At 39.2% G+C, this 27810-nt stretch overlaps 2 protein-coding genes across 12 annotated transcripts in view; one reads left to right on the forward strand and one right to left on the reverse strand.

The window, feature by feature from the left end:
• The window catches only part of ATF6 (activating transcription factor 6), a 111951-nt gene extending 106114 nt beyond the window's left edge, over positions 1–5837 (forward strand). For all 6 annotated transcript variants that reach the window (XM_034409792.3, XM_034409796.3, XM_034409791.3 and 3 more), the window contains one exon: positions 1794–5837. In XM_034409792.3, coding sequence (XP_034265683.2) covers positions 1794–2002 — 209 coding nt within the window. In that variant the 3' untranslated portion in view covers positions 2003–5837. The remainder of the gene's footprint in view (positions 1–1793) is intronic.
• Positions 5838–11036: 5199 nt separating this feature from the next.
• Positions 11037–27810, reverse strand: part of OLFML2B (olfactomedin like 2B) — a 36356-nt gene continuing 19582 nt past the window's right edge. For 2 of the 6 annotated variants that reach the window (XM_034409798.3, XM_087891140.1), the window contains 5 exons: positions 25291–25455; positions 22332–22557; positions 19427–19999; positions 13745–13921; positions 11037–12008 (listed from right to left, as the gene is read on the reverse strand). In XM_034409798.3, coding sequence (XP_034265689.2) covers positions 11407–12008; positions 13745–13921; positions 19427–19999; positions 22332–22557; positions 25291–25455 — 1743 coding nt within the window. In that variant the 3' untranslated portion in view covers positions 11037–11406. Of the gene's footprint in view, positions 12009–13744; positions 13922–19426; positions 20003–22331; positions 22558–25290; positions 25456–27060; positions 27171–27810 lie in introns of all 6 variants that reach the window. The other 4 variants (XM_034409797.3, XM_034409801.3, XM_087891139.1 and 1 more) reach the window with 3 other exon arrangements.

A 27810-nucleotide genomic window follows, 5' to 3' on the forward strand; every position in this document is an offset into this window, starting at 1 on the left:
CTATATTATGATGATAATTTTTGTCTCCATTGTTTTTATATCACTCTGATTCCACTGATGATCATTTTGAATGAAATGCCATCAGGTTACTGTAGGACTTATCCAAGCAAAAAGGGGAAAAATCACTTTTGCACCACAGAAATGATTTGGAATAATGAAGGAAAATACAACTTTTTTTAAATATGATTTAGTGATGACATCAACATGGAATTTAGATTGGATAAGTGCATAGCACCCACAATAAAAGTTAAGGAAAAATTTGAATGCCCAAATGGGAATGATACTAAAATCAAAGCATTGACAATGGAAGAACATTTAAAATATTTGGGCATTTTAGAAGCAAATAATACCTTGCAAACTCAAATGAAAAAGAAAAACATATCTCAATATATCAAACAAATTAGAAAAGTTTTAAATTGAAGCAGAATGGTATTAATATAATCAAAACCTAGGCTGTCACTGGAATATGCTGCCCAGCAGTAAGACTGAACACAAGCCAAATTAAATGCTTTGAATTGCAAGACCTGAAAACTTACAACAGTACAGTATGTGCTACATCCAAAGAGTGTAGCATTTATACCAAAGAAAATTGGTTTGTTGTGATTGTTGTGGAAATGAGCAAAGATTTAAATGATTACCTAAACCCAGGCAAAGAAAAAATGATAATTAATGTGTTCAAAGAAAATATTTTGATTGTGACAGCATCAAGGGCAGCATGCAAAAATCAAAACAGAAAACAGTGAATGAAAAATTAGAAAGATAAAGCTTTTGCATGGTCAAAAGAAATAAAAAGCAATAGCTTCATATTGCATCCATCTCGAGTCGAACACTAAGATTAATATTTGCACCTCAAGAATAGGCACTAGCAAAATAATAAGAAAAACAGAAACTTGAAAAACTGGAAGCAACTTCAAATATAGTTCATACAAAAAAAAAAACAACCCGCTGTTAACCATTCAATAAGTAGATGTAGCAAAATTGTCCTGTCAGATTATAAAATTAAAAAATGCATGGCAGAAATAATATATTGGAATGTATCTAAAAGGTATGAATTTGAGATCTCAAAGTATAGGTATGCTGACAACATTGATAAAGTCACTCAGAATGATCATGTAAAATGTTATGAGACTTCTCAATTCAATTATACCCCAATACACCAGACATTACAGTACCTGAAAAAAGATGTTGCTTATACCTTGATAATACCAAATGGCAGTAGGGTATCCCAAAAGGAACTGAAAAGATTGAGAACTATTGCGGCTTAACCATGGAATAAACTGGCAAAAGTTTTTCCATAGTTATTGGAGTATTAGAAGTTACAACAATAAAATTATCTAAACAACTAAAAAATTAGAAGTGTTCAACCTTGCAAATTAAGCTTTCAAAAACACTTTGCTTAAAACCATATTACAATAATATTTGTAACATTCTCAGGCTTTTAAATACTGCTTGAATTGATCCTACACCATCAGCATTTGCTGAGCATTCTTCAAAAGAGGATAAATAAAAATATAACTAAATCTGAAAGAGTGAAGCCTTTATTATAAACAGGATGTTTTGAAGTATTTTGACTTTTCTTTTAGAAGTAGGTTTATTATTTATCTTAAATAATTTTCTTGCTTTTGTCTGCCTGCCGTTTTTCTAAATAAATTACGGCCACCATTGCTTCAGTGAAGTCATTGATTGATATGTATCTCTATCCTATAGTGATGTTGACCATGGATTGTTTTTTCCTTTAATATCCACAAGATATATATTTCTGATTAATTCTTCCTTCTTCTGTCCTTTTGTAGAGAAAATAATTAATGGGCAAGACTATGAAGTTATGATGCAGATAGATACTGAAGTAATGGACACCAGGATCCTGCATATCAAAAGCTCATCCATCCCACCTTACCTTCGAGAACAGCAGAGGAACCACACAACGTCCTTCTATCATTCTCCTCCAACCGTTCCAGAGGCAGCTCCTGCTGTGAGAACAATCACTGAATCACCCCAATAGACTCTCCAAATGAGATTTTCATATGTGCTCTGGGATAGGCAACCCATGTAGGTTTGCCATGGCAGTGTCAGGGGCAGTATCCTGTCTTAGACAACAGCTTGAGGTTTCTGGATCTCAGGATTCTATCTGCTTTTAGATCTAGCCAAAAAATAGTTTCTCGCTCACTCTGTCTAGATTATCTGCCATCTTTATAAAACAATATTTATGGGTCTAAAAACTTCACTTTGTTAAAAGAAATGCTAAAATTGCAATGGGTAAAATAGTGTTATTGATGGAAGTGAGGCTTCTGTGGGGTTAACTAAATCCTGGGATGGGAGGTGGACACTAAATGGCATTTCTTTCCCCTTCCTTCTTAGAAATAAATAAGAAATTAAATCAATTTCTTGCCAGTTTCTGAAGAAAAAATGTAGGAGCCACATATGGATTACAGGTTGTCTGTCACTAATTGTTTGTATTGTTCTATTTTCAATTTCAGTTTGTCTATAGAATTTATACTTTGCATTCTTTATTCAATCTTATTCTGGGTTCTCTTTCCTGCTGCTTTTTACCAGTGGGAAAGGAGGAAGGAAATAAGGAACTACAGGCTCTTGTTCACCGAATTAGAGTTTAAGCCATTCTTTGTTGCACTTCTATTTTCAGTACTTTTTCATTATTTTATTCAGTCTCTAGACAAAGTACTATATCCTAGACTGGCTTTTTCCAGTACTTTATTATACAACAAATGCCCAGTCCAGCTGTTTTGAATTTGTTACATAAGATACAGATGTTTTGTTGATACCACCCTTTAACTATGTGCAAATTTGTAAAGTATTGTTACTGGGGAAATGTTTCTAGTACTATTATAGAAATTAAAATTCTCCCACAGTGTATCTGAACTAGTTTCATGGGCACCTATTGACCGAGACTTGCAACATTATTAATGAAGAACTTTGTTTTGAATACTAACACTCTTATTACTTTAAGTGAATGTACTAGAATTGGAGCAAGTGGTGCTTATCTATTGGCCCATGTTCTGTAGAAGAGAGTCAAAACCCTGATATTCCAGAAAGAAGCGATGTTCATGTATGTGCATCTTCATGAGCTTCCTGCATGAATTTGCTCATAAGAATAATTTAGGTCCTCTGGTTTGGCAACAGGGAAGGATAAAAAAGGGTGCGTTCTAGTGGAAAGGCCCCCATTCATATTGAGAGCACTAGATCAATGAGAACAGGTTCTCTGCCTTTTCCACTCCACCTCTTTCATTGACATAGTTCATGCCCACATTGGGCATATAGAATACCCACATTGGGATATACTTTGAGATTGGGATAAGGGAGGATGTGTTGCCCAATGCATAGATCTTTGCAGGGGATACAAATTAGAGCATAGTACTGCATAAGCTAAGATATTTATTTCTTATCAAATATCTGAGCCTCCTTTAGATGTAAATATCCTCAGGGCAGATTTCATAGCAAAGGTAAGACTAGTGAGGAGGAAAGAGCACTAGGCTAAGCATCTGTGAAGTGAGAAAATACTCTGAATGTAAAAGGCTGTTTCAAATAAGTGGAGAACATAGCAAAGCTTTGTGTGCCTCTCAGGAAAGAAAACCTCCATTGGCTTACTCCATTGTATAGTCAAAATCTACTTTTCTTCCCTTCTGTATGTGTGTGATCTTGTTTAACCTTCAAAATTCCACTTCCACATCCTGCAATCTTACTTTATTAAAGATTATCACAACTTCCACAAAAATCCACTTCAGGCATTGCATAGGTATTTATGGAAATGTATGAGCAGTGTACACATATGAGCAATATAACGACAGATGAAAGTGCAAGAGATGTACAGCAATAGTCTTCCCTGAAAAGGGTTGGGCAAAATTCTTATCTGTAACTGTTGTGTTGTGGGTTGAATCATTGATACATTATCTCTTCTGGATAACAGATTGAGTAGGAGTTGTAATATTACCTGTGTATACTTTAACCTTGAAATCTATCGGCTTTATTTATTTTCTGTGCTATTATTTACACAAATGAACTGCTGGATATAAGTAATGTAAAGTCAATGATATGTACTTCAAAATGTTTTTAAGTCTTTCTTCAGAAGCATCAAAAGTGACCTGGACAAAATCTAACAAAATTAAACAAAGATAATAATCTACTGTAAACAGTAGCAAAATAATTGAATAGCATAAAACTAAAATCCTTACAGAACAAGAAAAGAAACTAGCAGCAGAATTAGGCTATATCAGCTTCACCCCATATTTTCCATCTGCTCTGCCCCATTTCTTGTTTGTGTGTGTAGAGTAGGCTTCTCACAAGGCAAGAATCATTTTTTATTAGTTATTCTATAGAGTGCTATGAACATTTATATCGGAAGCACAATGCATAACCCTGCCTTGAGAATAGCTTGTTAAAAATTAACTTCTGTCACAAGAAGTTGCACTGTACATGGAGCTGAGGATCTCAGAGCGTTCAGTCTTGAGGGACAAAACAATTCTGGTTTGTTTGTTTTTTTAGAGAAAATTTGGCCCTTACTGGAAATTGAGTAATGTTTTGTAAATGTTATTTGATTAAAGAAGGCGTTGTTCACTTGGATGCTGATGTTCCTTTGTGCCACAATCCGGAGAACACTTTTCCCTGTTAACTGTTCCCTATAGACATCCATACTATGTGCAATTTGATGCTGTGGAAATAAACAAAAAGATGTTTGAATGTGCACTTTTAAAAAAACAGTAGGGAACAGATAAGTGAGCAGTTTACTAGAAGTTTTCTTTGGTATCTTGAAGATGAATTTTGGTAGTTATCCTGGTTTTCAGATTAATTTGACTCAAGTTCATTAAGAATTTGCCAGATGAAAAGCATTTTTAGTTCAGCTAATTTTTTTCTGCATCTTATATGTTGCAATGTTATAATAAAAATCTTTTGCGGTCAAAGTAAGTTGTAGATCCATGAAGCTATTGCCAACTAAAATCTAGCAGTGGTTTTGAATATCAAAGTATCCCAGATCCAATTTTGCTAAATATGTTATCTTGACTAAAGTACTTATAAGTATCTGCTGGTGGGAAAGTGTACCTTTTGAAAAGACGAATCAATGGGATGGGGAAAAAAGAATTCAAGACTTTGGGTCAATCAGGCCTATGTTTGTTTTTAGTTTTCTCTCTGCCTTAAGCATCCTTCCTTGTTTGAAAAACTCTTCCCCTTCTTGAGGGCCCTTGTTCATCTCTAGTCTGGCCAACTGTGGAAATCAGTTTTGAGCTGTTCTCCTGCCAACCTCAGCATTTCTTCAATATCCCCTGTCCAAAATTGGCCGACTGCTTTTGGCTGAGTAAATGTCCAGTGTTGCTTTTTCATTGCTGTGCTGGAAATACAACTCTTTGCAGAACACTTTATTAAAAACAAACAGCCTTCCTCCTCTGAGAAAGTATATGGGTATATCACAAAAGCCTAAAATTTCTTGGGTGTTTTCTTTACAGACTGTAACACCTTTAAACAATGTTAAAATGGTGTCTTGCACATTAGGTTGGACCTGTGCTTTGAGTAATGCTGTAAAGTACGTTTAGTTAATTTAAGGGACACTCTTAACAGTTGTTAAGTTTGTACTTAACGTTTGGTTTTGGCAATTATCTTTTAAGTTATTTCTTTGTTTCAGTATTGTGCTTATTTCTTTGAAATATCTGAATAAGAAATCATTTTGTTATCTGAAATTACTGTTGGAAGAGTGAGTGCATTGTCTTTTGCTGCTGGTCTTTAAACAAGATACCTGGAATTGAAATCATACTACTGGGACATCACAATAAAAAATTACTATATGTTTACATTCTCTTCTAAAAGATAAATAAAACATATATGTAGAGCTGTGCCATTTGTTTTTATATTTGCATATAATTGAATTCCCCTTTATAGGATACTGTAGTTCTGCCTAGAGTACTAAGAAGTGCAGTTTAATGGAACATTGGCAGGATTATGAGTAAACAACGTACTTAGAAATAAATGGGAGTTAGTGTGCTCAGATAACTTTGTGAAAGTGTTAAAAATATAAAACTCAGGGGTGAGGATCATTCCGTATTAATCATTGGGAAATCTGGGAAATCAATTCACCCTGACAGGCCCCTTGTTCCCTAACAAGAAATATGTATTATAACTGCCCCAATCTCTCAATGCCCCCTCCCCCATCTCTTGGCTGAAGAGTTCTTAGCCCATCTACCAACTACCCCTCCTTGTTCCTCCTTTTTCCCTTTCCTGTCCTCCAAGCATTATCCTCAATTTTGCAGAATATAGTACGTGATTGAAGGTACCCCTCTTTGAGGAAACTATTGCTGTTCTCAATTGAGCAAAGAGCTCCAACACTGATGTCTTAGCATTACTCAGCAAATCAGAAATTGCCTTCCTAACAATCATGGATAGAATGTTCAAAGCACAAACGTATTTTTCACCTGTTGTGTCATTATATAATGGGATTGCACGGAAGTTTCATTTTGTAGTCTATTATTCATGCCTTTCAAAAGATTAACTAGAGTGCCATCCCAAAATATGAAATAAAAACACTCTGAAACCCAAACACAGCATTGGTTATGAGCAGGGTGATTGACCCTGCTTGATCTCATTGCAGCTGAAAGAGAGCATGGCTGGGGCTGATACAGATTCACATCCCACAGTAGGGCTTCTCCTTGTTTCAATGGCTTTGTTAAGGTTATTGTTGTTGTGTTACCAACCAGCAGAGTAGATTGCACAGAGAAACGTTGCTGAGAGCAATGAATAAGAGTTAAGCAAACTGGTTTATCAAAAGCTTACTTTATAGTAGAAAAACAGTCTCATAGTCCTTAAACAAATTCCAAGTCTTTGCCAGTAAATCAGTCCAGTAGCTACAGAATCTTCTTACCCAACAAACAGTAGTTGGTTAGAATAACAAACTCACTCTGGTTCACAAACCACGATGGTTGCAGATCCATCCAATGATAATTACAGATAACAACTTCTCTCAATGGTAGCTTGTCATCACAGCTTCATCATCAACAGCAGCATAGCATTGCAGCTTCCTCTCAGATCATAGCAGCAACTGAACACGTTGCAGTACCTTGCTTAAATATTCTTACAACCAGTAATTATGTGATTACAGCATGACTCAGCGTTAAAGTCACATACTATAGTTACAGCTTAAAGTTACAGTACACTTATATTGCCTGGACAACATAGTTAGGCTCAAACCATATCCTAACAGGCTTCATCACCATTGGAGAGAATGTGCTGCCAGCTCAGGAAGGTGAAATTTCTTTCACTTAATGGACAGCCCCCCATTCATTGCCAAGTGCTAAAACAAGAACCAGGCAGAGGAAGGAATCAAAAGAGATGTGACATCACAGACCAGGAAACCAAGGCAGACAGAGCTGTTTTGGAGCAGGATAAATTGCTGAAATTGTCAATAATTCATCCACTGGGGTGGGGGTGCCCCCCCCCAAATTTGCAGTCACATTCTATCTCTTCCCTAACTGTAGGTTTATTTAGCATAATAGTCTTGAGAATGTTATCTGGGAGGAGTTTGACGCTGTGACTCCCGATGATGTGGACAGGATTTTGGGGAGACTTAGTGCGGCCACATGTTTACTGGACCCGTGTCCCTCCTGGTTGGTACTGGCTTCCCGGGAGGTTACACGAGGCTGGCTCCAGGGTGTTATCAACGCTTCGCTGAGTGAGGGCCACTTTCCCCGCTGCCTTGAAAGAGGCGGTGGTGAGGCCTCTCCTCAAGAAGCCATCCCTGGATCCGGCAATATTGGCCAACTACCGTCCTGTCTCCAACCTTTGCTTCATGGCGAAGGTTGTTGAGAGTGTGGTCACGCGACAGTTCCCACAATTCCTGGAGGAAACATCTTATCTAGATCCGTTCCAGTCGGGTTTCAGGTCTGGGCACAGCACGGAAACGGCATTGGTCGCATTGGTTGATGATCTCTGGAGGGCTCGGGACAGGGGTTGCTCCTCTGTTCTGGTCCTGTTAGATCTCTCAGCGGCTTTTGATACCATCGACCATGGTATCATGCTGCACCGGCTGGAAGAGTTGGGGGTGGGAGGCACCGTGTTGCGGTGGTTCTCCTCCTTTCTCTCCGACCGGTTGCAGTTTGTGTTGGCAGGGGGGCAGAGGTCGACCTCGAGGCCTCTCATCTGTGGAGTGCTGCAGGGATCGGTCCTCTCGCCCCTTCTGTTCAACATTTATGTGAAGCCGCTGGGCGACATCATCCGTGGCTTCGGGTGAGATACCACCAGTACGCTGATGACACCCAACTGTACATCTCCACCCCAGGCCACCCCAATGATGCCCTTAAAGTGATGTCCCAGTGCCTGGAGGCTGTGCGGATCTGGATGGGGAGGAACAGGCTCAAGCTCAACCCTTCCAAGACTGAGTGGCTGTGGCTCCCAGCATCCCGATATAGTCAGTTGACTCCATCACTGACTATTGGGGGCGAGTCTTTGGCCCCCACAGAAAGGGCTCGCAATCTGGGAGTCCTCCTGGATATGCAGCTGTCCTTGGAGGAACATCTGACAGCTGTAACCAGGGGGACCTTTTGTCAGGTTCGCCTGATTCGCCAATTGCGGCCCTTTCTTGATTGGGATTCCCTCTGCACAGTCACTCATGCCCTCGTCACCTCTCGCCTTGACTACTGCAACGCTCTCTACATGGGGCTCCCCTTGAAGAGCACCCGGAGGCTCCAACTGGTCCAGAATGCAGCAGCGCGGGTAGTGATGGGAGCAGCATGGCGCTCCCATGTAACACCGCTTCTGTGTGAGCTGCACTGGCTCCCAGTGGTCTTCCGGGTGCGCTTCAAGGTGTTGGTTATCACCTTTAAAGCGCTCCATGGCATCGGGCCTAGCTATCTTTGAGACCGCCTGCTGCTACTGACGACCTCCCATCGTCCCGTGCGCTCCCACAGAGAGGGCCTCCTCAGGGTGCCATCAGCCAATCAATGTAGGCTGGTGACCCCCAGGGGGAGGGCCTTCTCTGTGTGGGCACCTATCCTCTGGAATCAGTTGCCCCCAGAGATAAGGAGAATCCAAGACCTTAGTGCCTTCCGCCGTGCCCTTAAAACCCACTTTTTCCAGCAAGCCAGGCTGGCTTAAGAAGAAATTTTAAATGTTTTAATTGGTTTGTATTTTTAATTTTGGGCCAAATTTATATATATTTTAATTTTTTTTTAATATTTGTATTTCATGTTTTTTAATTCTGGCTGTACACCGCCCTGAGTCCTCAGGGAGAAGGGCGGTATATAAATTTAAAATAAAATAAATAATAAATAATAAAAGCACATTTCAGAGGCATATGATTTGCAGCTCCCCCTTTGTGTCTATTTATTCAGGGAAAGACTGTTCTTGCCAAATGTAAAGATACCTTTAAATATATGCTTCCCACAAACAAATTCCCTGGGTATGTTTGCTGTTTTCCAGGATGCTTGTGGTAATCTTTTAATAATATAAAAGCTAACCAAAGACAAATTCCTTGTGTGTCCAATCATACTTGGCCAATAAAGAATTCTATCATCTATCTATCTATCTATCTATCCATCCATCCATCCATCCATCCATCCATCTATCCATCCAAGTACTAGCAGGAAAAAATTTCAACAAATATGTTTTTATTGATAAAAGCTGTAATCCTAGGAGTGCTTACTTAGACATAAATTCAGTTGACCAAGAGATGATTGAGGTTATGCTTGCTGAAGCATTTTACCCTGGCTGGATTGTGTCTTGAAAATGTCCTTATTAGGAAGGTATTTTGCAGGAAGGCTTCAACAATCAATTCCCATTCGCCCATTCTTTCATACTCATTGGGCACTGGTTAAGATTTTGGGAAAAGATGCTACATGTAGCAGATGAACAATCCTTGGATTTATTGTTTTTTTTTTTTTTAGCATTTGCTTCATTCCCAGTCTTTAACATTCTCACCCAAACCTCTAAAATACTCCTTTCCACATTCCCTCATTTTAGTTTCATCCCAGACAATTTCATCACTTTTATTTTTTTTATTTTTAATACCATTCACTCTGTTGGCAATGGTTTGCTTAATCTATTTCATCCATTTCCAAACCAATTCTTTTGTTTCCATCAAAATCACTCTACATTATTTTTGATTCTTTTAATTTAATCATTTTTAATTTTTGTCTGTCTTCTTCAGCTTTTTCTTTCTATATATATTTCAAATAGCTGTCTCTCATCCTCATTTGTTTGCAGCAATCATGCTGTGAAATGTGCTTTTCCACAGCATTTTTGTCTGCATTTCTTCTATCCAATGACTCATTGGAAATAAATTATGCAAAGAGCCTCAGGATTTGTCCATTTGCCTTATCTGTCAATAGGATAACACTCCGAAAATGAAATCAACCAATACCAAGCTAAGTATGACACTAAGTAAGCACTCATTCAGTTATTTACACTTGCTTTTCTTCCATATGCATTTTCCTCCTAGATCCATTCTTGCTGCCAAAACTTCAATTAATTTTTTGTCACAATCGATCTATCACTATCTTAAACAATTAGAGGCAGAAGTGTCCACATTTCATGCTGGTTCAGTTTTTTTGCCACCTGGATTCAACACCCAGCAACTACACCAGCAGTGAGGCAAGGCGGTGTGGGGGCTAAAGGATCTGCATCTATCATCTAGGTTAGGTTTCTATGAATTAAGCTGCCTACCATGGCAGATGGGGATGGGGACCCATCTCCAGGGCTGGCATGGTTTTCCCTTCATCCTTCAGAAAGAGGCTTGACTTTGTCAGATTCAAAGCCTTCTCCCCCCTCCCCTTTGCGCTTCTCATCTGTAGATCAGAGCACCCACAGTAGTGCAAACCCTTCTGTCCTCAGCCAAAGGAGGATTTCTGCAGCAGATCTCTGCCTGCAGATGGTGAAGGTTATAGTATTACGGCTCCTGGAGCCTCCAAAATACCATAGGATTGCAGTCTGAACTAAAATGTGAAAAGCTACAGCAGTTCAGGCAAGAACCCAACAAGTCATGTAGGAGCTAGTCAGCAGAAAAGAGAAGCATGTAGTAAGAAGCAGAAATGTGAACAGGACACTGGTTTACTGAGTTTCAACACTGATATTTTATTATAAAAAATGTTAACTTTAGAGGGTTTTCTCATCCAAACCAAGTTTTCTATTACAATAATAAAGGCAAAAGACGTGTGGTTTTCCCCTTTGGGGTGTCTGCCCTTGGCAGAGTTAATGAAGACATAGGTCCCATTGTCTCAGGATAGGCAGTATGTTCCATATAAAAAAGTTATGCCCAAAATAAAAAGGTTGATTCGGTATATAGACTGTTCTACAGTCCAATTTTATTTTTTTTAAAAATGTTTAAACCCACACATTTACTCTGATTTTATAGAATTAAAAGCAAACAAGTTTATATAAAAAGGTGCTGTGGCCCATTAAAATCACTCCCTTGTGTCCTTAATAAGCAAAAATGACGTTGTAAGTAACCTGGTGGCCATTGTCCCAAGCATAAAGGAGCCGATCCTTGGGGTTGTAGTCTATCTGAGTGGTGTAGGAATACTCATTCTCAAAGAGCAGACGAGGGATGATCTGGGTATTGGTGTGCGTGTCAAATGCATATGAAATATTGGCATTTCTCTTGTTGTAGCTGTCAACAGCATAGAGGACACCGCAGATGACAAAGGAGTTGCCATAGAAGTTTTTGCGCAGACCTGTCTGCCAGGTGGTCTCCTTACGGGTGCTCAGATCCATGGCATTGAGTTTGCTGAGGACAATCACCTCTTGGTTGAAGCTATCATAATTACTGGCGGGATAAATGATCCATAGGCCATTTTCATCCACAGCAAAATCTACATCTGAATGGCCGCGCCACCGCCAAGGGGTCTCCTCTTCATAAGCTACATCATGCAACATGGCCCAGGCAGCCACGTAGCGCTGCTTTAGGTCATACTTAATGAGGTTGCGGGTGAAGGCTCGGTTGTAGTACAGAGAACCATTAAAAACGGCATGGCCTGTTCCCATCCAACTATAGGGCAACTTGTACGAGTTACTCCATCGACCTAGGAAACAGATGGTATAATAATTTAAAGAGCACACTTGATCCTAATCCTACTTGCACATATGTTTCCTGTGAAGATTCCAACAGAGACATTCTACCCACTGCTTAGTGGCAGCTGTTCAAGATTTCAGGCAGATGTCAAAGATTAAATCTGGAGATTTACTCATGTGTTACTGAACTCCTAATCTGGAACGTACTAACTAGATGTGAAATTTATTCTCCCACATTTTCTTCTGTAGATTTTATCATTCAAGTTTCAGTATTTCTTTCTTTAGTATTCTGTACATCTGCAGTGTATCTGCTATTTGTAGGCTTTCAGTTTTTTAAAATCTGTTAACAGTAAGCATATCCGCCTTGTGGCAAACAAGATATTCTAATATATAGCCATGGATAGGTTACGTGACTCTTGCCAAAAATAAAGACACCACCATATCTAAAGCACTTAAAATGAAAGATAAAGCACCACAAATTTTGCATTAAAATGTAACAGATTTCAAACAGTTTGTCCATTAATAGAAAATCCATTTAGCTCCTCTATGTATGTTTATAGGGAGAAACTGGATTGATGCAGAAGTGCTGTATTTGGCACATACCTGCTACACCATTCTAGGCTTAATTCTCTACAGGTAGTTTTTGGTTAATGACTGTAATTGGGAACAGGGATTTCTGTTGCTAAGTACTGTGGTCATAAGGCACAATGCAGGGGTGAAATTCTCCTGGTTCGGACAGGACCGCCTGATCCGGTAGCGATGGCGGCAGGTGGTTCGGAGAACTGGTAGCAAAAATCCCTGCACCCTCCCCCCCCATGCCCAGCTGAGCCGCGCGATCATCAGAGGCTGTTTTTTTTACTTTTAAAAGCATTTTTTCTACAACCTCTTCAGCCGAAAAAAGCCTCTGATGATCGCGCGGCTCAGCTGGGATCATCAGAGGCTTCTAAAAGCATTTTTTTCTTGCAACCTCTTAAGGTTGTAGAAAAAATGCTTTTAAAAGTAAAAAAAAAAAAGTTGGCCACGCCCACCCAGTAACATTACACCCCCCCCCACCAAGCCACGCCCACAGAACCGGTAGTAACAAATTTTAGATTTCACCCCTGGCACAATGTCACATGACCAAATCACTCAGCAATGGCAATCCTGGCAGTCCCCATTGCCATCATTAACTGAATCCCACCGATAGTTAGGCAAGGACCCACCCTGGGCCAAGCCATTCTGGGTTTGGTCCCTCCTACTCCGGAGCCTGGGTAAAATAAGGGACTGCATCCTCTGGAACTCTCCCTATCTCCCTATCTCACCCCTCCCCAACTTAGCCCTTTTTGTTGCCTACCTACCCAATGCTGCCAGCTGTCCCAGCCCTGTTCGTGCACCAGCCAGGGCTGCCATCTGTACATCAGCTAGAGTCTTCTCTTTCTCTTTTTTCTTTTTTTGCAAAAGAGGCCGAAGCCCATGAAAAAAGGCTCCAGCTGTGGCAGCATAAAAAAAGCACCAACTGAGGAGGCCCTAGCTGGTGTACAAACTACCTGCAATGTAATTTTTATTTCACAGATTTCTAAGACTTTTGATCCCAAACTCACTTTAACTGCCCTTTCTCTAAATGTTTGTGCTTGGAAGATTTCAATTTTCCATTTAAACTTTTCTTGAGATGTATCAAATCTCTCCTGACCTCCCAACCCAGAATTCTTCTCTTCTGTCAGTTATCTTCTCTAGCAATTCACCCCGTAATAGAGAGCAAACATAAAACCTTGTCTGAAGCTGTCCAGATTCCGGAATTCCATCAAGGTATTGCCATAATAATAGTTGGTGACATAGATTCGCTCATCTTTGGCAACTGGATCCTTCATCCAAGCACCTTCATTCCGCCCATAGGTATTCTGAATTACTGGCCCAGTAATCGTGGACAAAGTGTCCTTGCATTGACCTGAAACAACAAAGAATATTTAGCACTTCCTATGTATATGTAAAGGCTTTAAGGTGTTGTAGCTTCTCTCTCTTTTTCTTAACACACACACACACAGAGTGAGGGGAGAAGAGGGGGGGAGATGGAGAGAATGTACAGACTGCTCAACTGTAAACAACTCTGGGTGGCTGACACTTTAAATGCAACAGGAACAAAGATAAAAAGATCATATTTGCCCAGAAGTAAACCATTCAAACCCAAGCATCCTGTAGGGGTTTAACAACTGCTTTACTCCAAGATGTCTGACACTATCCTTTCCAGAGGTAAGTGCTGTTTTCTAAGACCCACATATGACATTATTTAATCAAGGGGACTGGGAGCTCTCTGGTCTACCTGATTTTCCTAAGTGTTATCTCGAATAACCAGGCTATGCCATGTGGAACTCAATAGGTGATAACCAGAACCTTGAATTGCATCCAGAAGCAACTGGTGCCATATGAGCACACCATGGCATGCCCAATACCGTCTGTGCTGCTACTAGTGTAGTTTCTGAGTGGTCTTAATGGCAGCCCCACGTAGGATACATTGCAATAATCCATTCATGAGATGACTAGGGTCTGTGTGGCCTTCTGAACAGCCTCCCAATCCAGAAATGGGTATAAGTAATGCACTAGTTTGCTCTTTGCAGAGACGCTCTAGGCCACAGCCGCCATCTGCTCTTTGAGCAGAACCTATAAGTCCAAGACCAGATAGTGCATCAGACTTGACCGAGGAAATGCTACCCACCCAATTTAAAAGATGGAAAGTCCCCAAGACTAAAGACCCCCAATATACACAGCTACTCAGTCCAGTCAGGATTGAGCCTGAGAGTCATGCAGATCTGTACGGCCTCTAGATATTGGGACACATAGAGAGTATCACTTGGATCTTGCAGAGTCAAGATATATAATTGGATGTCATCAGCATTACTGATGATCCTGTGAATCAACAGATGATCTCATGTAGATGTTTATTTATTTATTGAACTTTTATGGATTACTATCATGCACAATAAGCCTAGGCATAACAAAACCAATAAAAAAGCAATGAAACAACTGTATTAATCTTACAAAGGAGCACACCATACTTCCCACTATCACATTCCATCACATTCCATCCACCCTAAATATGCTGGAACAATCACAGAAAAATGAGGAGAATCACTGCAATATGGCATCACTCTACTCTCAATTACCACAGCCAGTTCAGAAAGATACTCATAGTATCAAAAGCACTGAGGATCAAGGAACACAAGGAACAACATATCACTCCCATCCCAGCTCTGCCAAAGATCATAAAAAAGCATGATGCTGCTTGAAACTTGACTGATATAGATCAGATAATCTGATTCTTCCAGGATCCTCTAGGACTCTTGCCTGATCACATCAACAACTTTTGGGTTGTTGGGTTCATCAATAACTTCTTGAGGAGGAGCAAATAATCACCTCTTTCATGGCTGAAGGAATCACTCTGTCTCTCAAAGAAACTCATCACCGTATGAGCCATATGGACCCAATCTCAGATCTTCCCCCCCTCCCCCAGGCAGCCTTAACAATTTAAGGGGGAGCCTGGATGACAGGTAATCAAGTTCATAGTTTGAAAGACCCAATCCCTAACACAGGCTCCAATTTACTCAACACAAGACTATGCTCTGAGCATTTCAGCTACACTTGTCCAAATAATAGTGACCTCTGAGTGGATTTGTGAAATTTTATCTGCCAGAGAGCTTAAATATATCTTACAGTGCTGTACAAAATTTCCAGTATTTTGTCCTTCCCCCACAAGGAATTAGTTACCTTAAATAGAGCTATCAGACTCTATCAGTGGATTCAATACAATGACAAAAAAAAGCCATTTTACTTCTTTCTACCATTCCATAATCTGCCCCAAACTGAATGTTGCTTGGTGATCAGTTGAAATCCCTAAGAATTAACAATCTCAGGATCTCTTGCCATGAAATCAAGTAGATTAGGCAAGGATAGTGCTGGGCAGCACGGAATGCAGTACATCAGCAGCAATATTCAACACCATAGACAACTCTACTACCCTTCAAAATGACCTAAACTATGTATCTGATTGGTCAAACAATTGGCAACTTCAAATCTCTGCTAACAAATGCTCATACCTGCACTTTGGCAATAGAAATAAGAACATCAAATATTTGCTGGCTGGAAATGATCTAAAAGTTGACCCACACTCTGTCAAGGACCTAGGAGTACTCACTTCAAAAGATCTAAGTCCCAGAGCTCACTGTAACATCATTGCAAAAAAGACATTAAGAGTTGTCAATCTCATTTTACGAAGTTTTCTCTCTGATAACTCTAAACTTCAAACTAGGGCATATAAAACCTTTGCCAGACCTATACCTGAATACTGTTCACCTGCCTGGAATCCTCACTGTATCTCAGACATCAATACATTAGAGAGGGTCCAGAGCAGGGGTGAAATGCTCCCGGTTCGGACCGGCTCGGGCGAGTAGGTAGTGATGGCGGCAGGCAGTTCAGAGAACCGGTAGCAAAAATCCCTGCCCCCGCCCCCCATGCCCAGCTGAGCTGCGTGATCATCAGAGCCTTTTTTTCCCTTTTAAATGGCTCTGACCAGCCAAGCTCTGAGGATCCCAGCTGAGTTGCCTGCTAATCAGGCAACTCAGCTGGGATCGCCAGAGCCATGTAAAAGAAAAAAACTTTTTTCCTTTTAAATGGCTCTGCCTGCTAATCGGTAGCAAAAATCCCTCCCCTTCCCCACCTCAGCTTGCTTACTTTAGTTGCTGGTCACAATACCTTGCTGTAATCCCTGCAATCGATTGCATCAGCAAGCAACTGAATCTCCCTGCCTGCAATCAAGCAGGCAGGGAGTTGTGGACTTCAACTCCCAGAATTCCTCAGCCAGAAAAGCAAAGCTGGCTGAGGAATTCTGGGAGTTGAAGTCTACAAGTCTTAAAGTTACCAAGGTTGGAGACATCTGTTCTATTGGGTAAGTTTTTTTCCCCTTTGGGAGCTTTAAAAAATAGTTAATTGGGGTTTTTTTTAGTTGTTCTTTTTTTAGACTTAAAAGTTTAGGAAGTTTTAAATTTAGCTGCTTTTATATAAAAATAAAAATAAATTAAAATAAAATAATATTTGTGCAGCTTTCTGAGATTTAGTGTGTTTCTGTAGTGTTTCACTCTAACTACACAAACACACAAAATCTCACAAAACTGTATGTGGAATTTTGTGTGTGTAAAGTGTGAAAGTTGGTTTTTTGGGCTTTTTGTGGCTGTGTGAGGTTCCTGCTTGTTGCAGGGGCCATTTTGGGTCTAGCACAGCTGCTTTTACATTGTAGGTGAGAAAGTTGTGTTGTGTTGTGTGTGTGTAAAGTGTGAAAGTTGGTTTTTTGGGCTTTTTGTGGCTGTGTGAGGTTCCTACTTGTTGCAGGGGCTATTTTGGGTCTAGCACAGCTGCTTTTATATTGTGGGTGAGCCAGTTGTGTTGTGTTGTGTTTTGTAGGTTAAAAAAGGGCAAAGAAGTGACATTGACTTGGCCATGCCCATCTGACCAACGTCCTCCACCTTACCACCAAGCCCCTCCCACTAATTAAGCCCCGCCCACAGAACCGGTAGCAAAAAAATTTAGATTTCACCCCTGGTCCAGAGATATTTTACTAGAAGAGTACTCAAATCTTCTGCTCGAAATAAAATTCCCTATACCACCAGGCTTGAAATTTTAGGACTGGATAGCCTCGAACTACGCCGTCTATGTTCCAACCTATGCTTAGTTCATAAGATTATTTACCAAAAAGTCCTACCTGTAAATCAATACTTTAATTTCAACCGTAATAACACAAGGGCTATCCATAGATTCAAACACAATGTAATTTGCTCTAATCTTGATTGAAGGAAATATGACTTCTGCAATAGAGTAGTAAATGTCTGGAACACTCTACCTGATCCTGTTGTTAGTCTCACTAATCCCCATATCTTTTACCTTAAACTGTCTACTGTGGACCTTTCATGTTTCTTAAGAGGTCCCTAAGGGGGCGTGTATAAGCACACCAGCGTGCCTACCATCCCTGTCCTATTGTCCCCATTTATATGTAATCATTCTATGTGTTTATGACTATGTTTTGCATATTTATATCCTTTTATTTGTGCCAATTTTTTTCATGTGTACATGTCTATGTCTATACTGTTACTTGTTTCCTTGTACTTGTTGACAAATAAATAAAATAAATAAATTCCAACTGTTCCTTATAACCTGATTTCAACCAAGGATGTGACATTCACTTATCTGCAGCACAGACTCTAGCACATAAGTACTAGCATCTTGCCCTCCAACCAGCTCTAGGATGATAGCAATCCTGAGAAAACTGGGTGCACACATTTCAGGAGAAATGATGGGCAGAGACAGCCTACCATCTTTTCTTTGCAGTCCCAACCTGTAACTATTTCTCCCCATAAATAAGCATACCAAAGGTATGGGAACTGATTAATAATACATTTTTATGCTAAGTGCCTAAGCAAGAATATATTAATAAACAGAACAATGATGGCACAAAAGATAGTCAAGGACAATGTCTAGACTCTAAATCTTTTAAAGTAGAGACATCACAAGTTACTAGTACCAAATTCTAGGAGTGACTAATAGAACAACAGGGCAGTGAGCAACAGGGGTCTTGAACCAGACATTTTGCCTTTTGATAATTTATGTTTATTTTGGTTCTGGCCAATTCAAAAAAATTGGCTTTCCTCATATAATATGTGGTTTTGCCACACAGTAAGGGAAATTTTAAAAATAAGTAGGTCCACCCAATTCTCAAAATAAGAAGAACTATAGCACGATACACAGAAAAATCTCTAGTCCTGCTTGTTGGAAGCCTGAGGCAGTCAGCCGGGCACACTGATTTGATGAATAGAATAAAAGGCCAGAAAAAAACTGATAGTTCTAGATTACGTCAACCTGTGCCCAATTCATTCATCCATTCGTCTAGAAAACAAACTTTATCTTGCAAAGATAAAATAAAAACAAAATTCTAGTGTAAGTCTGCATTTCATAGACTAAAATAAAAAAGCACAACAATGTGATTTAAGATCAGCAGAGACCCAAACATAATAGAGGGCAACTATTTAGATTTCATGGAAACAATACTGTATTAAAGAGAAAAGCCTTTGACCTTCCAGGGCAGCACTTGTGTTCTTGTATCATGACAGAGCCCTCTTTAACCCTGTCCCTGGGACACCAAATCCCCCTGCAGATTCTTCCTCTGATCTATCAGGCTCTGTTCCAATGCTGTCTCTACCCATCATGCTTTTTAACCTAAGAATTCTTCTCTGCAGTCCTTGACATCATCTATTCATGATTAGAGAATTTAACACTGCTTTACTTATAATTTATTTAGTCCCCTTCTATTGATTTGGCCCAAAGTAAGAGCTTTCTTTATCCCATTCTAATGGTATCCACATCACTAGTAATGAAATAAGATAAATGGGAAGGGAAAAGAAAACAAACTCACCAATGCTGTTTCTGATATCTTCCTCATCGAGGCTATATTTTGGTGTGACAGTAAGGCTAGGATTCACAGAGGCTGGAGAGGTCACAGTTTCGATCATGGTAGGCTCAGGCGTCATCTGTATGTGGAAATCTGTTGTGGTCATGCTAATTATGGGGCCCCCCATAGTAGCTGTGTCCTGTTCTGCTGTAGTTGTGATTGTGGGGGCCTGAGTGGCAATCTGAGACAGTGTCTTCAAGGTCCATGGGGTTACTGGAAATTCAGCTGTTGATGTGGTCTCTGGGACTTGGGTAGTAGAGACAACTGATGAGGTAGTGACTGGGATTGATTCTAGAGGAAGCACCCTGTCTGTGGAAAACAGTGGTGCTTCTGTTGTTGTGCTAATGCTCGCAGACATTTCTTTTCCACTGGGTGCAGTGCTTGTAACATGCCCCTTCGGGAGTTGACTATCACCATGTAAAAGCAGATCTTCCATAGGTGGTGGTTTCCTTGAAGGAACATTTGACAGGTAGTTGTGTTGCAAAAGTTGGTCCTCAATCAGCAAATCTATAGTATCACCACTGGAAGAGTCTTCTTCTGCTAAAACACAGATTTTTTAAGTATTACATTTTATCAATTATACAGTTATAATTGATAATAAAATATGAAATATAAAATATTTTTAAAACTCTACATATGTTAAATTAAAATCATTTTTTGTCTGGGAAAAAAATATGACGTTAAAGATTTTTGCTAGTAAATTCTCCCATTGCAACAATGAGCACATTCTACAAATCAGGGTTGGCTACACAGGCAATTCAGTTCTGAAACTCCTCCACATATTTCTGTGGCATCTGAAGGTAAACCTTCCCAGATTTCTTAATACACAAAATATTCCTATAAAAAGAAGATATTTCCTGTAATTAGGGCACAAGCAGGAGATAATCAAAATTTTATTTTGTGCTCCAAAATAAATTGGCAGCTAGTGTCTTGCTTTCAGTAGGATGTTGTCTTTAAGTCTTTCCAGGCACCAGCCTGGTTGTTACATTAAGCAATAATTAAGCTTCTGGACTAGATAGGTTGTCACACACAGAGCACATTAATTTTTCCTCAGGATAGAATACAATTGGTATATCAGCCAAAACCAATAAAAAGTTCTCCTCATGATCACTTCAATCCAGAAACCAGAGAGAGATCCAGATCAAGATGTAACCCAGATTTTGAATCTGCTCATTTTGGGAGAATATAACTCCATCCAGAAAGAGAAGATCTATTTATTCCCTGGAATTAAAACACTTTATAATGAGATGACCATTTTACTGAATTTGGTTTGATTTATTACTCCTAATTTACCAGCTACAGTTAGACTATTCAGAGTCAGGACTCAGGAGCTTTAATACCTGGAAATATTACAGAGAAATAGATCTCTGTCTCTGTCCTCCTCAAATCCATTCACAACTCAAAAGGGCAAGACACCCTGTCACCATCTTAGGGGGAAAAACAGTTAAACTGAAGATTTAACTGCACATAAACTCTCCCTGAGGGATAAGAATGGACGTATTGCAAAATCATTTTTTCCCAAACTTTCCAGGCATTGCCAGCCTCCAAGCAAAAGTCATCCATCAGCTTGATCTGTAGCTCATTCTGAAACTAATTTCAAATGGAAAGAGATCTTTGTTTTCTCCAGGACTTCTGGAGAAGCCACCAACATCACGATTTCCTTTTTCAAAAGATGAAAGGTTAAAAACTGGTCTGTAATTGCCCATCTTTGAAACATTCCATACAAATTTCATACGACAGGTGTTGGAACTGTCACCTTTATACAAAGAGGCATTTTACCCGCTCCCTCGGAGAGGTGTTTGTAATACTAATTAAATCAAGACTGGAGGAATGAACATATGTGAGCTAGTAAAATCAAATGTCATCTTTCGGATCAGTTGCTTGGCAGAGAAGAGGAAGTAAAGAAGCAGGATCCAGCTTTCCTTCTTCAACAGCTGATTGGCAGCCTTCCAGCTTTGTTTAGTAGACAAACACATGTCCACTAACACAGCAGGGGAATTATTGCATAGATAATTGATTGCAAAATCTGCTTCAGGATATATTTAAAAACCTGCAACTGAGTTGGGTCATGTATGAGTATGTGCTTAATTCTCTGAATTCTGAATTGCATTTAAAATATAGAGGCATAAGTAGATAAAGCCAAAATAGGATCTGGGGTGAAATGTGGAAGCCACATAATCCAACTCCCAGTTATGAAGCAGAAACACCTGCTTGCTCCAAGTTGTATGCAGTCTAGTCCACAGAGTGACAGTGACAGAGAGCAAATGCTCCGAAAAAAGGACTTTGTAGCGTAGAAAGCACCATATGTTCAACAGCAAATGATTCACGTCAGGGAAGGAAGACAAACACTTATGCACACCATACATTCTCTCACCCTCTAACTTGGATAATTGACCAAATGGAAAGGTTAATCTCTAAATCCCAGGCTCTAAATTGCCTCATGTGACAGAAATCCTAGCAGCACAATTCATACCATATAATATAATCTATACTGCATCCAGAATTGAATAAGTCTGAGATCACAACCTAGGAAGTGAAGGCACATTGATTTCAAAAGTCCACACTGAGACTCATTTACATGTGTTCATTTGTTCAGTAAAACTGTTTCTAAGAATATAATTTTCAAGCCATATGGTATTTTCAGGCCCATTCCTTGGCTCATGCACACAAACTTTTCTTATCAGTCTTGAACACTTTTGTGTTCCTATCAAAAAAGTTTTTAAATATTTTATTTTTTAAAAAATGTATCAGTAATATCAAGTTAAAATAATTTAAGAATTAGTAAAAACCATCTAACAGAATTTTATTAAAGTACAGTTTCCAAAATTATAACAATTATGACTTTTTTTAAAAAAAAACATTAACTCACGTTCTTCAAGGTCATTTTCTGTTTCAGCATCTTTGGCCTTATAGTAGGTGATTTCTCGGACAATGTTCTGCTGGGTGGGAGGCCTGCTCCTCACGTGAAGTTTTCTTGGTGAAACTGCCTTTGGATTCATTGCCCCTGTAGCTGGAAGGGCATAATGCAACGACTCAGCAGAGTTTATATGCCGAGAAGCCTTTTCATCATGTAGGAAAACATCTCCATATTTTTCCTTTAAGAAACCAAAATTGTTAAACTATAACTTTATTAAACTTAGCTGAGGGGACACATCCATGAATTGGAAAATCTCCAAAAGCCCTTTCCATCCATTATCCTCTTTCAGTGGCAACCCAAATTGCCTAAAAGCCATCAGAAATAGGTTTAATCTAACTTCTCTTTGGAAGGAACATGAAGACAGCCTGTTTGGCATTTCCACCAAGCAAATTTTCTAATGGTTTGACATACGGGGATTTCTGAAGCAATTTATGACCACATTAAAAAGGATGCTTTTAGATATCTGTCAATACCAATTAGTCCTAGAAATATAGTAAGGCAAGTGGTATTACACCAAAGTAAAAAGTCTAGTATTATTCACCACCTGCAGTTTCTCAGAACTCTTTAACAACACTGTTGCAGTAATCCAGTCAAACTATTCCTAAGGCTAGATTCTCCTGCACTTTCCTCTATATGCATTTAATGAGAAAAGTATTTCTTTTTTTTTTTATTGCAAAAGTTTTACAATTACATTTTCACCCCTTTTTTCACCCCCCTCCCCAAACTTCCCATCCTCCCTAACCCTCCCTAACCCTCCCCCCCCAGACTTCCCTATTATGTACTCATAACTAATGACACTGATATATAAGCTTGAACCCATCCCTCCCCCTGTATAATTTTTCCTCTTTGTCTCTTTACATTAAAATATTTCTAATACATTATTTTCAAATAAAAGCTATTTGATACTTTCTAGTTTGGTATTTGTTCTGAACATATTCTATCCACCTTTTCCATTCCCATTCATAAGTCTCTTGTGAACAGTCTTTTAAATATGCTGAAAAATGAGAAAAGTATTTCAATCACATTTTAGATTACTGTGTATCATATATGTCAGGGAAATCAGAGCTGTACCAACGGATTAATGTGAATGATTTATTTCTCTTTTCTCTAGAAATCAATAAAGACATAGACATTGATTAGATAAGGTTAAATAAAATGAAATCCAATTAAAGCAAGAATGGGGTACAATTTGTTGCTGATCCTTCTGACTTGCCAGTTGCAGGTTGCTTTAACAACCACATGGCATCAGTATTAGAAATTACTTTTATCAGTTTAAAATGGTGCACACATTTTATTCTCCTCCTGGGCAAAAGCAGCTTGTCAATGTCATACATGTCCTAAAAATATGAAGGTTTGTTGGTATCCTCTTTTCAATATTATTTTTTTAGGTTTGCCTTTTCTGTATTTTAAATTTTCTATTTGTGTTTCATAGGTCTGAAATCATAAATAAATAAGTCAGAGGGTTTGGGGACTAAGTGGCTCTGGTCTAATTTTCTGATAATCTGACAGAATCTGTGGTCAACATCTTCAAAAGCTAAGTGACCTGCTGGGTATTAGAATTCTGCTGTTTGATCTTTCGTCCAAACTACTGTCTCCTTGGATTATTTCATGGGAATCAGAGAAAGGTTATTCTAGACTGATTCTTTAACTAGGTGATTTTTCAAATTCCCTTTTGTGAAGAAATCTGAAAGGAAACTGATTCTTGATTAGCCTGATTTTGAGACAAACTATAGCTATGTGTTTCTCTGGGTGAGGCTGCTGCAAATTCCCTTTGTTGGTGGTTAATTAAAGATTGTTTGTATTGGTACAGTGTAAACTATAAAGCCACAATCCAGGCTTGGTTGATTGACCATTAGACTCTCTTCCTTCTTGTTAAAGTTGTTAGAATATTTGTGAATCTCAATGGCTTCTCCATGCAACCATATATAAGCATTGTGGTTACTAATACCTGTGTATGGCTTTAAACTGGATTTTATGTCCTTTATGTAGCAGTGCACATCCTGATTTGTTAAGCTGTTCTAATCAGCAATCCTTTCATGTTATTTTAATTGGGTATTATTAATACATTTTGTGGATCCAAGATAAACCTGACAAAAATTTCAGGGGATAAAATAAACTAATGACGGGACTGGACCGCTACTTTCCTGAGGTGATTGAAATAATTTTTTGGACTTTTTTGTTGGTTTATAATTGGTTATTTAAAAAGTTATGCTTTTTAATGATTTACCAGTTTGATCTGTAACATTCTCAGAGTAAAGAAAAAAGACATTTCCCAGTGGGAGTGGGTTGTCCTTATTCAATGTTATTTTTATTGTCGGAGCACATGGCTTGCCTGATTCCCCTGGAAGAATATCCATTATCCTGTAAGCATTAGCAAGATGGCTCAACTCATCTGATAATCTGCCAGCTCACGGATACGTCTGGCAGAGGCACCAACATTTTTTACTATGCTTGTCTTTTGGCAGGACTGATGGTTAGAATTTTTATGTAGATAGAAATGTGTTTTCATTGTCTTTCGAAATACCATAAGCCTTACTTTTTCTTGACTGGTCAAAACGTTCAAAAATACAAGTTGGCTATATTGTCCAATCTCCATAGTAAACTGAATATTAGAGGGGATATTATTTAGATGGTCTAGAAATTCATTGTGTTCTTTCGCACTCTAACTCTAAATCACAAAGGTATCATCCACCTACAGAAACCCAAAGGGTGGGTTCAAAAGTGCAGAATCCAGTTACCCATTGCTTAAGTTTCTCCCTTTTAAAAAATTGCCTGTAATTGGACTAAGTGGGCTCCTCACAGAACTGTAGATTTTAAAACGAGGGCAACAGAATTCTGACTTTATTTGTAAGGGATATTTCTAATGTTCAGAGGGGGTGGAATAGAAATCTGATTGAATTGTGTGCCTTACCTCTGTGAGTGTGTAAACTGCTGCAGCATCCCTCTGCAATGAACTCTGGCTGTCAGCATGGTTGTTGGAAGAATTAATTGTGCTATCAATATCCACCTCCTGAAAACTTTCTTCTGCATTCTGTCTCTTCTGTTTATTGTCTTTGGTGAGGTTTCTAGATGTTTTCTAGAATATGTTTCAAAATGAGAAAGTAAACATCATTTATATCTGGAATACATTCAATACTTTATAATTCGTGTTGGGCAGGGAGGCAATGTAATACCAAAGATCCTCTTGTTTCTGAGTTTTCCTTCTGCCTTCAATGGTCAATTGCCTTGAATTTCCAGAAACAGGGGGAAAGAGCCCAGTTCAGTCAATAGCCAGAAAAAGGAGGCATGTAATCACTTTCCCTTTAGTGTTTTAAAAATACACAAAGGTATTAAATTTAGGGAAGCTGGTGAGTATCACTGAAATGAAGCAGGACCAGTTCAGTTCCATTCAACAACACCTGCTAATATATTATCTTCCTTCTGCTCAAATTGTAACAACAGCAATTCAGTACAATATACGCTTAGACCTGCCCAGTCTGGCAGTAAATGGCACATAATCATCTATTATTTCCAAGAGGACTCAAGCTCTATTTCTAAAAGGACACCAGATCTATCAACAGTTCATTTAATTCTTGCCATGGGTCAAACAATCCAATGCCAGAATGTGGCATAGCATTCCTGACAACTGAAGCATCCCTGCATGCTGTTGCTTCCTAAATTCAGCATGCAATAACTGCCTAAAATCTTTCAACACATGTTCTCACTATGTCTTGGGGACTAGGAAGCCAAGCTAATTAACTATTGGCGCATCTCCTGCTACAAAGGAAACACAGCACAAACAACTTTGCAGCACTTCCCCTGGAGCTGCAGGGTAGGTGGTAATTTCCTATTGGCAGGATCTCCCACGTTAATTAACTCCTTCTGAGATTTCCCATGGCCCATCTCTAGTGGCCAACTGAAGTTCTTACATTTGGACAGGCTGGGGGGTGGTTGTCATTTTTGCCCCCTTCCCTTGGCCAGTTGGCTGGCAACATGGGATGGTGGAATTCAGCCATGGGTTCATTTACCCAACATTAAAAAAAGTCCTGTTAAGTTTGCTACTAAAAGGTGTAAACCCAATGACTATGTGGAATTACCTGAAGGCTCAAACACACCCCATTATATTGTATATAACTAAATGTCTACCCCCTCCTACTACAAACTGCAAAAACTTGATTGTGGCCTTAAAATAATCAAGGACCCTTGTGGCATTTTAACAAACAACAGCAATACTTTATCAAGAAAGACAGTGTGTGTGTTTTCTATTTTGTCACGTGGAGATGGATATTTTATAGTCGATAGGATGAAATGGCCTCTCTGAAAGGCTGCAGTTCCAATTCTAATGGAAGGCAACAGCACAATTACTTTTAGATGTGGGGGAAAAATGCAGATAATCCACATCAGCCATCCTACTGTGAAAAATTAACTCTTAAGAGAACAGGGGGGACGGGGATGGACACCTGAGAAACAAGCGATTCTCTCCTTGAAATCTGGCCTGTTCTTTAAACTCCAAGCTCTTCAGGGGACACTAGTATATATCTTCAACTCCAGCTGCAGTGTAAGACAGGAATACTGGTCTTCCTTATTGTAACAACTAAACTATGAAACAATCTATCTTACGTTGTTGCTGTGATTTTTAAAAAATAAACATATACAAGCCACTTTTCTTTTGAAGAGGAAAACAGTGCCCAAGGAGACTCACCTTAAATTCTGCTTCCAACCCAGACAGGACTCCAAAAACTGTTTTCTTTTGGAAGTCATGCTGTCTCTGGCTCCTTTTAGCCCAAAAAGTGCAATTTGCAGTAAGCATCACTTTTAGGAACAAAAATTTCACTCTTACAATAATACTTAAACTATGTAAAATTTACATTTAGTTTACTATTAACAGTTTATAGAATCATAGGGCTGGAAGGGTTCTTGGAGGTCTTCTAGACCAACCTCCTGCCCGAGGCAGGACATCTTATTGTATTCTGGACAAATAGCTGTTCAAACCTTTTTGAAGGCTTCCTGTGATGGACCATTCACTATTCTGGGCGTGTTGCTGCAATTCAGCATGTTGTTCCTATGCTAAAGCTCCAGGTTGCAATTCAATTTTATGAGGCTATGAGCTTACAAAAGCTGCCCATCAAGTTGGAACTGAGTTTTACAGAGTCAGACTGTGGGTCTACCTAAATCATCTCCTATTCTTGCCATCATTTTTTTCCCAGGAGTCTGGCCTGTAGCTAGCAGCAAGAGCAAATATAAATATGACAGTTAAAAAAATAAAATATTAAAGTTCAAATTAAAAATCAACCATTATCAGTGACACGAAAATTGGCAAAATATTTTTAAGCAGTGAAAGGCAGCATAATAGCTCCAAGGCTGGATTTAAGCAGGATTCTGTTCATATAGGACTCACAAGCCATCCAGACAGGGACCAGATAAACATAGTTAGAGAGAGAATATCACAGTC

The sequence above is a fragment of the Pantherophis guttatus genome, chromosome 3, assembly GCF_059756535.1.
Source record: "Pantherophis guttatus breed Tessera chromosome 3, ASM5975653v1, whole genome shotgun sequence".
Lineage (NCBI taxonomy): Eukaryota > Metazoa > Chordata > Lepidosauria > Squamata > Colubridae > Pantherophis > Pantherophis guttatus.